Source organism: Hypanus sabinus, chromosome X1 (assembly GCF_030144855.1).
Source record: "Hypanus sabinus isolate sHypSab1 chromosome X1, sHypSab1.hap1, whole genome shotgun sequence".
NCBI classification, from domain to species: Eukaryota; Metazoa; Chordata; class Chondrichthyes; order Myliobatiformes; family Dasyatidae; genus Hypanus; species Hypanus sabinus.
Window position 1 is genome coordinate 33,872,559 of NC_082738.1, and position 13,630 is coordinate 33,886,188.

A 13,630-nucleotide genomic window follows, 5' to 3' on the forward strand; every position below is an offset into this window, starting at 1 on the left:
CCTTCTGACCCTATGTCACCTCTTTCTAATGATTTGAATTCATTTTTTACCAACAGACCAACACTGCCCCTCTGCTTTCCTGCCTGTCCTCTTAATACAATGTGTATCCTTGAACGTTAAACTCCCAGCCATAATCTTTCAGCCATGATTCAGCCTACAACATTATACTTGCCAATCTGTAACTGTTCTGCAAGTTCATCTCCCTTATTCAGTATACTGCACGCGTTTGGATACAACAGAAAGTGGTGGATACAGCCCAGTCCATCGTAGGCAAATCTCTCCCCACCACTGAGCACATTTACATGGAGCGCTGGCACAAGAAAGCAGCATCCATCATCAAGGGCCCCCACCATCCAGGTCATGTTCTGTTCTCACTGCTGCCATCAGGGCAGGAGATACAGGAGCCTTAGTTCCCACACCACCAGGTTCAGGAACAGTTATAACCCTACAACTGTCAGGCTCCTAAATTGGTGTGGATAACTTCACTCACCCCAATACTGAGTCCACAACCTATGGACTCACTTTCAAGGACTTGACCACTCTTATAACCATATAACCATATAACAATCACAGCACGGAAACAGACCATCTTGGCCCTCCTAGTCTGTGCCGAACCCTTAATCTCACCTAGTCCCACCTACCCGCACTCAGCCCATAACCCTCCACTCCTTTCCTGTCCATATACCTATCTTGTTCTCAATATTAATCATTTAATTTTTTATTACTTTATTTGTTTTACTCTTGTTGTTTATTATTTGTTCCTATTTCCACATGGGATGTTTGTCAGTCTCTATTATGTATAGCTTTTTCACGAATTCTATTGTTTTTCTTTATTTTCCTGTAAAAAAGTAGTACATTCAGACCGCACATAGCACTAATTCGTTACAATGCTTTATTCGTTGATGCTTCAATCATTTATTGAAATTTTAAAAAATGACAAAAATTCATTCTAAACAACAGTTTAAACTTCTCAAGAGCGAACGCCATTACAGTAAACATTCAATCAGCCAATGAGAGTGTTTTACACTCGCTTTGAGCCACTCACAGCCAATCACATATTAGCTGACACTCTGCCTCCCCCACGTGTGTAAACGTTCTCGATCCCTCACCAATTAATTCTATTTTTTCACCCATAATGTTTGAAAATTGGCCTGCAACTTTCAGTGAGGGCAGTAGATCTAAGATGTCTAGGAAAAGCATTCGCATGGATGTGAAATTGTAAGTGATATGACGTTTGGTATTAGATTAGATTAGATACAACTTTATTGTCACTGTGCCAAGTACAGATACAAAGACAATGAAATGCAGTTAGCATCTAACCAGAAATGCAAAGAATAGTGTTATTTACAAAATAACTGCGAATAAAAACTAAGTGCTACAGCATGCAAATATAAAAGTATTGAGACAGTACAATACAGGTGCAATACTGCTTAGTGCTGTGATGTGAGATTCAGCAGTGTCACAGCCTCAGGGAAGAAGCTCTTCCTGTACCTGCTGGTGCAGGACCGGAGGCTCCTGTAGCGCCTACCAGATGGGAGGAGAGTACCAGGTTGATGTTGGTGCCTCTTTGAAATACGCTGCATTGACAATCAGAACAATTATAAAAAATGCAGACAAGATAAAAGCTTCTTGTAGACACTGTAGAGAGAGAGGAATATTCCCATTGATATATTGGGTAGAGTCCACTACTCTCTGCAGCTTCTTATGTTCCTGGTGCATTTGAATTGTCGTACCAGGCTGTGATGCATCCAATGAGAACACTTTTAACAGTACGAGTGTAGAAGTTTATTAGAGTGTTCGGTGACCAAGTCCAAAGTTATTGTAACTTCAACCACATGCAGTGCCTTGAAAAAGTATGCAGCTCACACAACTATTTTCACATTTGACTGTCTCATTTTCTAAATTTAAAATATATTGAAGTAAGATTTTTTGAGCTAATCTACAAAATATTGTGTATCGTGACAAATCAAAAGAAAAATTCAAAACCTGTCAACAATTTACTAAAAATTAAAAACCAAAATTGTGAGGGTGAAAAAGTACTTATTCCCTTTGTATAATTACTACGCTAACTTTCCTCAGGTGCATATTACCTTACCAACTCACACAATGTTTTGATGTAGAAAATTGGAGGATCACCCGAATGTATTACCCCTCTGTAAGACCCACCACACGGTAGGCTTTTAACAGAGCAAACCAAAGTGAAGACAAAAGAGCGTTCAAGGCAAGTCAGGGGAATGATAATAGAGAAGCATAAATCTGGGGAAGGGTACAAGACCATCTCAAAGGCACTGTAATAGCTGTGAGAGGTGGTTCAACCAAATACTGAGCAAAGGGGGATGAATACTTCTAAACTGCTGACATTTCAATTTTTGATATTTTAGTTTTTTATGCTTTACAATTTTCCCTGTTTTTGGGCTCTACTGTGAAAAAAGGAGCATATGATTCACAAATAATTTTTTTCAGTTAAATTGATCAAAATCCCTGGTTGTAAAACTCAGTTATGTGAACTAAGTGTTTGGGGCTGAATATTATACAAGGCACAGTGCATGTATACTGCCAAATGAAACAATGTTTATCTGGACCCAGTCGCACAACACAGTACGTATAATTCACACACAACACACAAAGTAAAATGACCACAAATAAATTATCAAAGAATACGGTGGATTTACAAGACAATTTAAAATGTAAAGAGCATAATTCATACGTGGTGAGACCTGGGTGGAGGCAGGGAGTTCAGTAGTCTCATGGTCTGGGGCGGTGGGGGGGGGAAGATAAGCTGTTTCCCATCCTTGTCCTAATGCTAAGGTACCTCCTGCCTGATGGTAGAGGGTCAGAGAGATTGTTGGACAGATGGAGGGGTAAGGAACCTCATTCTCCTCAGGAAGTGGAGGAATTGCTGTGCTTTCTTGACCAGAGAGGCGGTGTTGAGGGACCAGGTGAGATCTCTCCCAGAAACTTGGGTCTCCTAACCCTCTCCCCAGAGGAGCCGTGTATGTGCAGTGAGGAGTGGTCATCCTGAACCTCCCTGAAGTCCACAATCATCTCTTTGGTCGTGTCCATGTTGAGACCCAAGTTGTTGTGCTCACACCATTCTACCAGCCACGATATCTCCTCCGTGTGCCATCTTATCATTGTCATTGATAAGGCCAGTCACTGTTGTGTCATCAGTGAACGTGATGATTCTGTTTGAACTGGATCTAGCGGTACAATCATGTGTCAGCAGTGTGAACAGCAGCGGGCTGAGCACCCGGCCCTGGGGGCGGAGGGCAGTGCTCAGTGCGATGGAGTTAGAGATGTTTTTGCCAACACAGACTGACTGTGGTCTTTCGGTCAAGCAGTCCAGGATCCAGTTACAGAGAGAGGTGTTGAAACACAATGCTGACAGTTTACCCACCAGTGTCGTGTTGGCACGTGGCCTAGTGGATAAGGCATCGGTCTAGTGATTCTAGTCACTGGTTCGAGCCTCAGCTGAGGCAGCGTGTTTATGTCCTTGACAAGGCACTTAGACAACTGAATAAATAAGTATAGACTTAGACTGAATAAATAAGTATACTCACTTTGCCCAGTTTTCTGTCCTTGCTTGTATGAAGGTGGCTTACCTGTTTATGCAAGTACTTCTCTGAGATGCTCTGAGACATCTTGGATCGCAGCACCTGGGAGGCAACACACCATCCTGGCATCTCTGTTGTGTCATCAGTGCACTTGATGATTCTGTTTGAACTGGATCTAGTGGTACAATCATATGTCAGCAGTGTGAACAGCAGCGGGCTGAGCACCCGGCCCTGGGGGCGGAGGGCAGTGCTCAGTGCGATGGAGTTAGAGATGTTTTTGCCAACACAGACTGACTGTGGTCTTTCGGTCAAGCAGTCCAGGATCCAGTTACAGAGAGAGGTGTTGAAACACAATGCTGACAGTTTACCCACCAGCTTCTGAGGGATGATCATATTAAACGCCGAGCTGAAGTCAGTATGTGAGACACCATTTTCTAGGTGGGACAGGACAGAACAGAGGACAGAGACCATGGCATCACTAGTGGACTGATTTGAGCGATAAGCAAACTGGAAAGGGTTCAAAGCAGCAGGAAGATGAGATTCAATGTGATAGATAACCAGCCACTCAAAGCATAACATTATTGTTGAGGTCAGTGCTGCAGAGCACATATCCTTTGAAATGATAACACCGAGGAATTTAAAGTTATTGACCCTCTCCACCACTGAGGACTGGCTCCACTCAGCCAGATTTTCAATCTCCCTCCGTTGAGGCTACTGTCTTGGGCACCTGGGATGACAGTGGTCCCCTTGAAGCCTGTGGGGCCAGTGGAGGACTGTTCCAGAGAGATGTTGAAGATGTCTGTTAGAACCTCTTAACTGGGCTACACAGTCCCTCAGCACCCGACGAGCTGTGTTATCAGGCCCCACGGCTTTATGGGGGCTGACCCTGGCTAGGGTCGTCCTCGCATCAGCTGTGGCCAAATCAGCTAGAACCTGCTCCTCGGAGATGGGGGTGCTCTTCCTCACTGGCACAAACTGAGGGTAAAAGACACCCAGCCTATCAGGAGGAAAAGTGTCATTGTTGTTGGTGCATGTGGTAGTCTGTTATGGTCTGAAAACCCTGCCACATATGCCCCGTGTCTCTGGTGTCACAGAAATGGCTGTCTGTGAATAACCCTGTTTTACCTTTCTGACAGTGCAGGAAAGCCACTTGTGTGCTGGACTCAATTAGAAAAATACTACTTCTATTGTAGTGCAAAGTGGTCACAGTGTTTCTGTACTGAGGTGGTGATCAGGGTTGTGCCGGTTGGTTCAGGAACCGAGTGGTTGAAGGGAAGTAGCTGTTCCTGAACCTGGTGGTGTGGGACTTCAGGCTTCTGTACCTCCTGCCCGATGGGAGCTGTGAGAAGATGGGATGGCCCAGATGGTGTAATTAGGAATAATGTGGACGTGCTGGTCTCTCAACCTAGAAGGAGATGTTTGTCACAGAGTGGCGAAGAGCCTTCAGAGGGATGGTAGGAGGTGTGTTCTAGAGTGGACTAGGCATCTTTGCTCAGGGATTTTATTGGGGGGCGGGGAGATAAAAAGAGATTTCCCAGTGTCAACTATTTATACATTTTCATAGATTCTGTCTGACCTGCTGAGTTCCTCCAGCGTTTTGTGTGTTGCTTTAGATTTGTGTGAAAGCGGAGGTGGTATTGGGAGTTGGGGGGGGGGGGTGGAAAGGCGAGCGATCATTGAGAACGGTGTTAGGGATAAGAGGAGGAGTCAAGCACTCCCACGGCACTGCTGGAGAGAGTGGTGGGTGGTACAAATCAGTGAGTTTTTTGGTGGTTGGGGGAGTGAAGACCATCATCCCCAACACTGGCCTCCGAGGGTTCCTGGTAGCACAGCCGGATCACGCCAAACATCGCCACGGAATCGGACTGGGCTTGTGAACCCGAAGTCTCAGCTGGTATCGGGGCGAGTCTGATGTAACGTCACTGACCCAAACACGCCGCTTCCTCAGTACCCTCAACCAATTAGAGACGAGTCCAGCAAGTTCCTCTCTCTCTCCACCCTCCAACCGTGGAACAACCAATCGGGAATCAGAGCACTTCCCATTTCTTCCAATCAGTCAGCCGAACCCCCATTTAGCCAATGTCAGCGCAAGCTCGTAACAGGCTTCAGCTGAGCGACCAATTGGAGAGGGTTGGTGGAGCTTGAGAGGAGCGTAGCTGCCAATCGGAGTGGAGGCCGGGAGCCCAAGAGTTTGACCGACGCGAGTGCAACCCAATCGGTCGTCGCGATTAGGCCCCCGGTTTACGAGCGGGGGCTGGCTGGCGGAGCGTTGGTGACGGGCGGCCTGAGATTGCGGGCCGCGGGGGTGGGCCAACGCTGGAGTTTGCGGTTGAAGACAGAAGGAAAGGTGAGGGTGAGGCTGACTCCGCTGTGTCTGAGGTATCGGGTCCGCTGTCGGTTCGGACGAGGCAGTGGTGGGGTGGTAGAGCGATCCTACCGACTGGGCAACAATTAACGAGCTGAGGGGCCCGGGCGCTGCAGCACGTACGTCCGTGCTACGTGACGTCATGACGCCAGTCAACGAAATGCTAGCTATGCGCCTTGCCTTGTCTTGTGCGCGGTGATGGCTGGGTCAGCCGAGTTGCCTGCTCCCCGGAGCTCCGCTGTTAGTTGGGCAACGGGGCCGCCCTTAGACTTCCTTCTCCTCAGGCAGCAGCCGCCGCCACTCCCCAACCTCCTCGCCTATCTGGCCGCGCCCTGGAGCTCGATGTCCCTCTTGATCAGGTTCTGGGAAATAAACTAATGAAGCAAGACTGCCCAGTCGCCTGGGGTCACTGTGGAGCCTGCTCATCATGCCCCTCCTGTCACTGGACCGGGGTCCGGCGCATATAGTTACTAAGAAATGAGAGGGACACGGGTTTAACTGTCCGCCGTCTGTCTTCACTCCCCTTCCTAAGACCCTGTCCGATCCTTTTGTCTGGGTTCAAGGTCTGAGGGTCCGAACGTGGGTATGAGAATTTGGGATGGTCGACGTTTCGTGTTGAGTAGCGACGGTAGAATGGGAGGGAAGGGGTAGAGGTTGTGTAAGTCTCTGGTCGAAATCCTTCTCGTCATTCCTTATTTTTATCTCGCTATCTAACATTCATTCCCGTCTCCTCAACCCATCATCTCACTAACCTTCGCCACTGTAATACCCACCCTCTGCCACGGTCTCCCTCCGCGCCGCGCTCCCACCGCGTCTCCCCCACCCGCCCCTCTTGCTCTGATCTACCAACCTCTCTCTCTCTCTCTCTTCCCCTGCTGACCCCCCTAACCTCTCCCCTCCTCCCCACAGGTGCCGGCGTCTGGTGGTGTCGCGGCTCCATGGCGTGCCGGGAGGTGCAGGCGGCCACCGGGCTGGCGCTGCTGTGTGGAGTGTGCTCTCTGGGTGGGCTGCTGGCTGCCACACTGCTACCACGCTGGCGGCTTCAGCGCCTGGCCTCGGCCAGCCGGCACCAGCCCAACCTGAGCGTCAGCTCTGGGCTCTGGACCCGCTGCGTGCGGGCACAGGGTGAGGCCCGCTGCACCTTCCGCGATCCCGACTGGTACCGTTCACTTGACCAGCTCGACCTGCGGCTGTTACAGCTGGCACTGCCACTGGCCCTGACTGCCGCTACCGCTGCCGCTCTGCTTGGTGCCCTCGGCCTCTGCCACGCTGCCTGCAGCGGCCGCGCCCCCCGTGCCGGCTTGGCCCGCTGCCTGGTCAACAGCGCTGGCTGCCAGCTGGTGGCTGGCTTACTCGATCTGCTGGCCGCCTGTCTGGTACTAGGTCCCACTGTCTGGCTGCTGCTCCATACTAACCGTCTGAACCGGCGCTACGGGCCGGCCTGGAGCGCCGGGCCCGCTGCCTATTTAGCCCTAGGCAGCGGTGGCGGGCTGGCACTGGCCGGTGGGTTGTTGCTGCTCTGGTACTGTGCCTGCCGCCCACCGCCCGCGCTGCTTTGGCAGCCGCTGGCCCCAACCCCGCTCCCTGCCCAATTTCAGCACTACCCATACCCGCTATCCGCTCCCACTGCCTACTTGGCCGAGCCCTCCGGCCGCCGTTCCCGCCTCTCCACCCTGGAGATCGATATCCCTGTCATCAGGCAGCAGGCATGCTAAAGGGTGGGGGAAGGGGCAGTGGGGGACAGAGATGGGGGTGTTGAGTGATGGGGCTGCTTTGTCCTCCGCCTGTCCTCAGAACCACACATACCCCTCGGATGGGATGTACGCGCAGAGGAAGATCCCCTCACTCGCTCTCTTCCTCACACACCCCTAACACTTTTTGTCTCAAACATGCACATTCACCTGATTACTTCTCACAATATACAGAGAGAGATGCATTCTTATTCATTTACACAGACACACACACACACACAGTCGCAAGGGCCCACAAACACTATCTCACACACAGGATCTCTCGCATGTACACTACATTGTCTCTCTCACACACACTATTGATGACACCCTATAGGACACCCTCTCCTAGGGTTCCCTTTCACTCCATTTCCCCTTTTCCTTCCAAGTCATCTCTCATATACACATTATCAGTTCACCTGCTGTATTCGCCTGCAGCTTGGTGCCAACTGTATTCCCTGACCAAGACATGAAGTATCAAGGCCTCTGAGGGTGCATTTAACCCAGGGAGCACTGCAAGTCGTGGATGATCTAATTGCCTGTGCTGTGAATGTGGATAACTCCTTCCACCTGCTAACTCTGCTCTCATTGCCTATTCATTCATTGTCTGGGTGTGGGCGTCATTCATGAGTACAATCATTTCTCATTTATTCCCCCCCCCCCATAAAGGTGGGGGTGAACCGCCTCAGTCCGTGTTCTGAAGGGGCTCCAATGGTGCCATTGATGGAGGGAGTTCCTGGGATTTTGACCTAGTGACGGAGATCAATTTTTCCTCAGCCAGACAGTGCAAGAGCAGGGCTTGTTTCACTGCGCCCACTGGCCTTGTCCTCCTGGGCGGGAAAGGCAGAGAGTGCAGATGCTGGAACCTGTATCTCATGACTCAGCGGACCAAGCAGCTTCTGCGGAGGGGAAAGGTGCCAGTCGATGTTCTGGGTGGGCAGGGGGTGGTTCGGGGAGGTGCTGTCGGAGTCGTCCCAGGCGAGTAACTGTGGTGAAAACAGTGCAGTGTCCAATGTTGTTCTGCAAGTACTGAATTGTGATGTTCTGATGTATTATAGCAGGCTCAAGGGGAGAGAGAGGAAGGGGAGAGGTGGCGTCCCATTCCCAGTTCACCAGCTGTCAGGGCTGTTGGTGCATTGACATCACATTAGAACTCCATTTCACCTTCCCCCCCCCCCCCCATCTACCTCATTCCCAATCTCTACCCACTTCCACATCATTTTCCCCACTAATCCATCACAACCCCATCCCTTTCTCTTCCTTCCTATCCCACACCATCTCCTCCTTTCCCCCTCACATCTCACCCCTTTCCATGCCATTTCACCATCTTTCCCCTCCCCATCAATCCCACATTACACCCAACTTCATCCCCTCCCATGGGAGTCAACAACTCCCTTTATCGTTTAATGAGTTTCAGTTCCCCAGCCCTTGCTAGTGGGACTGGATGGGTATCTGTGGAGTAATGTAAGGGGAGCGGGGGAGCCCCTGTGACCAGAATGATATCTCTCTTATAAACTCCCTCTCTCTCCCACCACGTTCCTAGATCCTGCCTCTGTTAAATTGGGAATATGCTACTATTTTCCCAGGCTGGGTCGGGGGTGAGGGAAGTGGTGTGGAAACTGCTGGTTCTGAATATTCCTGTGCCCTGTTGTATATACTGTATAATGAACTGTTGAAGAGTTTCAATGTCTGTGCCTATCGGCGGTGGGAGTGCTTTACAATAAAAGTATTCATTTATTCATACACAGGGCTCATTTGTCTCTAAACTTGTCTGACTGTGGGAGCATATTTCATTGGCCTCCAGGGGCTCCTCAGTGATGTACCAGAGTCATAAGGACAGACCCTTCAGACCATCAAGTCTGTGCTTCCCCCCCCCCCCCCATCAACACCAATTCTACTACACATCCACCCACACACAGAGGCAAGATTCACAGTGGCCGATTAACACACCGACCTGCACATCATTGGGGTGCGGGAGGGAACTGGAGCCCCAGGGAGAACATGCAAGCTATGCACAGACACAGCACTGAAGGTGGGATGAAAATCACTGTGGGATGGGTGGTAAGGAGGGAGCACCATGGCAGGGGCATGGTGTAACTGTAATCCACAGGAGGCTCTGGACGGTTCTATCTTGCAGTGTGTTCCTTCCCCCTGTGCGGAGAGAAGATATCTGCTCCCCAGTAGTAAGGAAAACCATCACAGCTACACAAGACGCTTTTATAATATATATATTTATATAACAAAAGTACAGTGAACTGTAACTAAACCTCCGCAATGTGTCACACTATAATTCCCCCCTCCCTACCCCACCCTGCTTAAAGAGGAAAATCATCCTGAGTTACTTTCATAATTCACCATACAAAAATGTATGTACAAGATCGTGGCCCTCGCCTAAGGGAGGGAACCTATAGCCCTGTGGATTAGGGAAAAGAGAACAGGTTGGAGGAAGTGTGGGCAGGTTGGGTGGGGGAGAGAGGCTGGTGGCTGTACAAGTCAACACATGCACCCAGCTATCTGCTTAGGGCTCACTTGTGCTCTTGAAAAGGGGGGGGGATATTATTCTGGGTTCTAATCACTACACCCCCTGTTCACAGGCTTAAAGGAGGGATGGGGGAAGTGGACACTTCCTCTTCCCTTTCCCCCCTCCAGGCTTCAGAGGGTGGGAGTTCACCCACACAGCAGTATTACTATGCACTTTTAACTGGCAGGTTACTTTAAATAATGTAAACAGTATATTCTCTCTTTAAACATGTGTGCGCGCACACACGACTGCTCACCCCATCAGTATGACTGTTCCTTGGTCCCTACCCCTTGGAACAGAGGCCATTTGGACCCTCTCTCGCCTCTTTAATGAGGGGACAGGTGCCCTCCCTGAATCTTTCTGGAGATAGGAGAGATGCTGAGTTCTGAAGCGGATGCATCACATGATGGTTCCAATGGGTCGAACAGCTTAGGTGGGGAGGGAGAAGAAATGCCAAGGCTGCCACAGCATGAGAACAAGCCCTTTGGCTCATCATACTGTACTGAACTAATTATATTAGTCATTGAATGACTAGGGGCCATATGAAAATAGTCATGTTCCTCATTCCCCACACATGCCAACAGTTCAACATTGATGAAGGTAGAACCGTAGATGTAGTGTATATGGATTTTAGCAAGGCATTTGATAAGGTACCCCATGCAAGGCTTATTGAGAAAGTAAGGAGACATGGGATCCAAGGGGGCATTGCTTTGTGGATCCAGAATTGGCATTCCCACAGAAGGCAAAGAGTGGTTGGAGACAGATCACATTCTGCATGGAGGCCAGTGACCAGTGGAGTGTCTCAGGGATCTGTTCTGGGACCCCTTCTCTTTGTGATTTTTATAAATAACCTGGATGAGGAAGTGTAAGGATGGGTTAGTAAATTTGCTGATGACACAAAGGTCGGGGGTGTTGTGGGTAGGGTAGAGGGCTGTCAGAGGTTACAGCGGGACACTGATAGGATGCAAAACTGGGCTGAGAAGTAGCAGATGGAGTTCAAACCAGATAATCGTGAGGTGGTTCATTTTGGTCGGTCAAATATGATGGCAGAATATAGCATTAATGGTAAGGCTCTTGGCAGTTTGGAGGATCAGAGGGATCTTGGGGTCCGAGTCCATAGGACGCTCAAAGCAGCTGCGCAGGTTGACTCTGGTTAAGAAGGCATACAGTGTATTGGCCTTTATCAATCGTGGGATTGAGTTTAAGAGCCAAGAGGTAATGGTGCAGCTATATAGGACCCTGGTCCTTGGAGTACTGTGCTCAATTCTGGTTGCCTCACTACAGGAAGTACATGGAAACCATAGAACGGGTACAGAGGAAATTTACCAGGATGTTGCCTGGATTGGAGAGCATGCCTTATGAGAATAGGTTGAGTGAACTCAGCCTTTTCTTCTTGGAGCGATGGAGGATAAGAGGTGTACAAGATAATGAGAGGCATTGATCGTGTGGATAGTCAGAGACTTTTTCCCAGGGCTGAAATGGCTAGCACTTGAGGGCATAGTTTAAAGGTGCTGGGGAGCAGGTGCAGAGGAGATGTCAGGGGTAAGTTTTTTACAAAGAGAGTGGTAAGTGCGTGGAATGGACTGCTGGCAGCGGTGGTGGAAGCAGAAACAATAGGGTCTTTTAAGAGACTCCTGGATGGATACAAGAAGCTTAGAAAAACAGAGGGCTGTGGGTAAGCCTAGGTAGTTCTAAGGTAAAGATATGTTCAGCACAGCTTTGTGGGTCGAAGGGCCTGTATTGTGCTTTAGGCTTTCTATGTTTCTATGCTTTTGCTTGGGCCCCCCACCCTTTCTTGAGACAAGAGATTCACTGGAATTTGGAGCAACACACAAGGTGCTGGAGGGATTTAGCAGATGAGGCACTATGTGTTTAAGGAGGATGCGGAGAGGGATTATCTACATCTCGGGGTCTAGACCCCAGCAACAGCTTCCTTATGCACCATCTAGATCCAAAACCATTACACCCCACCGATGTTGCTCAGCCCTTGGAAATCTGTCAGCTGCTGTGCCCCTCCCCATATCTCTCTGTCCTTGTGTTCACTTGGGGAGTGGTGCGATGGGCTGAGCAAGCACACTTCCATTCCTGTCTTTGGAAATAATTCAGAAGATGTGTAGCTTTGATGCTTGATGGTTGGGTTGAGTTGTTCTCCGATCTTGGCAAATTACTTGCAAACGTTCCATCACCATATGAGGAGACATTCCTGTCTTTACTTGAGGAATGCAGGGAGCAGATGGAGGAGACACCCCTTCTCTCTCCCTTTCTCCATCCCTGGATTCAATTGGAGAACAGGGATGGAGGCAGAGGATGGAGGGAGACTACCCCCATCCCCCTCTTTGCCTGTACATGGGTTTACTCGCCCTTCTCTCTGTCCCTGTGGAATAGAGTTTAAAGGACCCTGACTCCCTCTCTCCATCGCTGGGTACACAGGTAGGAGGAGGAGGAGGTGGAGAGGGCTCCCACCCCTCACTCTGTCCCTGGGTTCACTTGGAGAGTGATGGGATGGTGTGGAGGGAGAACTACCCCTGACCCTGGTTCACTTGGGGAGAGGGGCAGAACCCACCCACCCCACTTTCTGTCCCTGTGTTCTGACGGTGCTGGAGGCCAGGGGCAAAGGGAGAATACCCCATCCCCACTCCATCATTTGGGGAGAGGGGGCAGGGGTGGAGGGGGCTCGGTGGGCAGTGGGGGAGGGGGCTGGGCTGTTCGGGGCACCCCCTGGGCACTGAGCAGGGACTCGAGCATGTCAAAGGCATCCTGGTAATGCCCGTGACCATTGGTCTCCAGTGGCAGCGATGAGGGAAGAGGTGGGGGTGGGGGAGGGGGATGCGGTGGGGGAGGAGGTCCTGGCATTTTGGAGGGGCGGGGCTGCTTGTGCCTGCTCCCTGCCTCCTCCTCACCACCCCATCCGCTGTGATGCCGGTGACGCTTGTGGCGATGGGCTCCCTCCCTCCTCCTATCTCTCCGCCCTCTCTCCCCTTCGTCCTCCCTCTCCCCACTCTCCGATCCTTCCTCCAGCGCTGGGGTCAGACGCAGCCTTGGGTGGAGGGGCACCGCAGCCCGCTGCCTCTGCTGGGCCAGCTCCTCAGCACGCTTGGCCCGGTACTCAGATAGGCTCACCCGTTGGGGGAGGGTGCCGCCAGGTACAGTGGCATGGGAGGGGCCGACTCGTCCACCTCGCTCATCCACGGGCCCTGCCCCGCCAGCCGGTGGCTCCGGGCAGGTGCCAATGGACGTGTGCACTGATAGGGGGGCAGACCAGGACACCTCCTCTGTCTCCGGATCCTCCAGACGAGGCTTCTTCGCTGCCTGGCTGGCCTGAGAGGGCAGAGATAGCAGACAATGAGGGCTGAAGGCAGAGGACAAGGAGTAGGGACAAGGGCTAGGGCAGTGAGTTTGTAATACACAGGGAGTGTCCGTGGGTCGGTGTACGAGGTACGCGATCGGAGTTCGGGGTACA

General features: G+C 50.7%; 2 protein-coding genes across 2 annotated transcripts in view; one reads left to right on the top strand and one right to left on the bottom strand.

Annotated features, from left to right (window-relative positions):
- The first annotated feature begins 5,719 nt into the window (after positions 1-5,719).
- cldn12 (claudin 12) lies at positions 5,720-9,392 on the top strand. The gene is made up of 2 exons (XM_059956294.1): positions 5,720-5,901; positions 6,829-9,392. The coding sequence occupies exon 2, from the start codon at positions 6,858-6,860 to the stop codon at positions 7,632-7,634; it is 777 nt and encodes a 258-aa protein (XP_059812277.1). The 5' UTR covers positions 5,720-5,901; positions 6,829-6,857; the 3' UTR covers positions 7,635-9,392.
- A 695-nt stretch (positions 9,393-10,087) lies between these two features.
- Positions 10,088-13,630, bottom strand: part of LOC132384789 (cyclin-T1-like) — a 31,009-nt gene continuing 27,466 nt past the window's right edge. The window contains exon 9 of the mRNA XM_059956295.1: positions 10,088-13,488. Within this exon, the coding sequence (XP_059812278.1) occupies positions 12,811-13,488 (678 nt within the window). The 3' untranslated portion in view covers positions 10,088-12,810. The remainder of the gene's footprint in view (positions 13,489-13,630) is intronic.

Excerpts from the sequence above, each read along its gene's own strand:
- cldn12 (XM_059956294.1), top strand. The coding sequence starts at position 6,858 with ATGGCGTGCCGGGAGGTGCAGGCGGCCACCGGGCTGGCGCTGCTGTGT.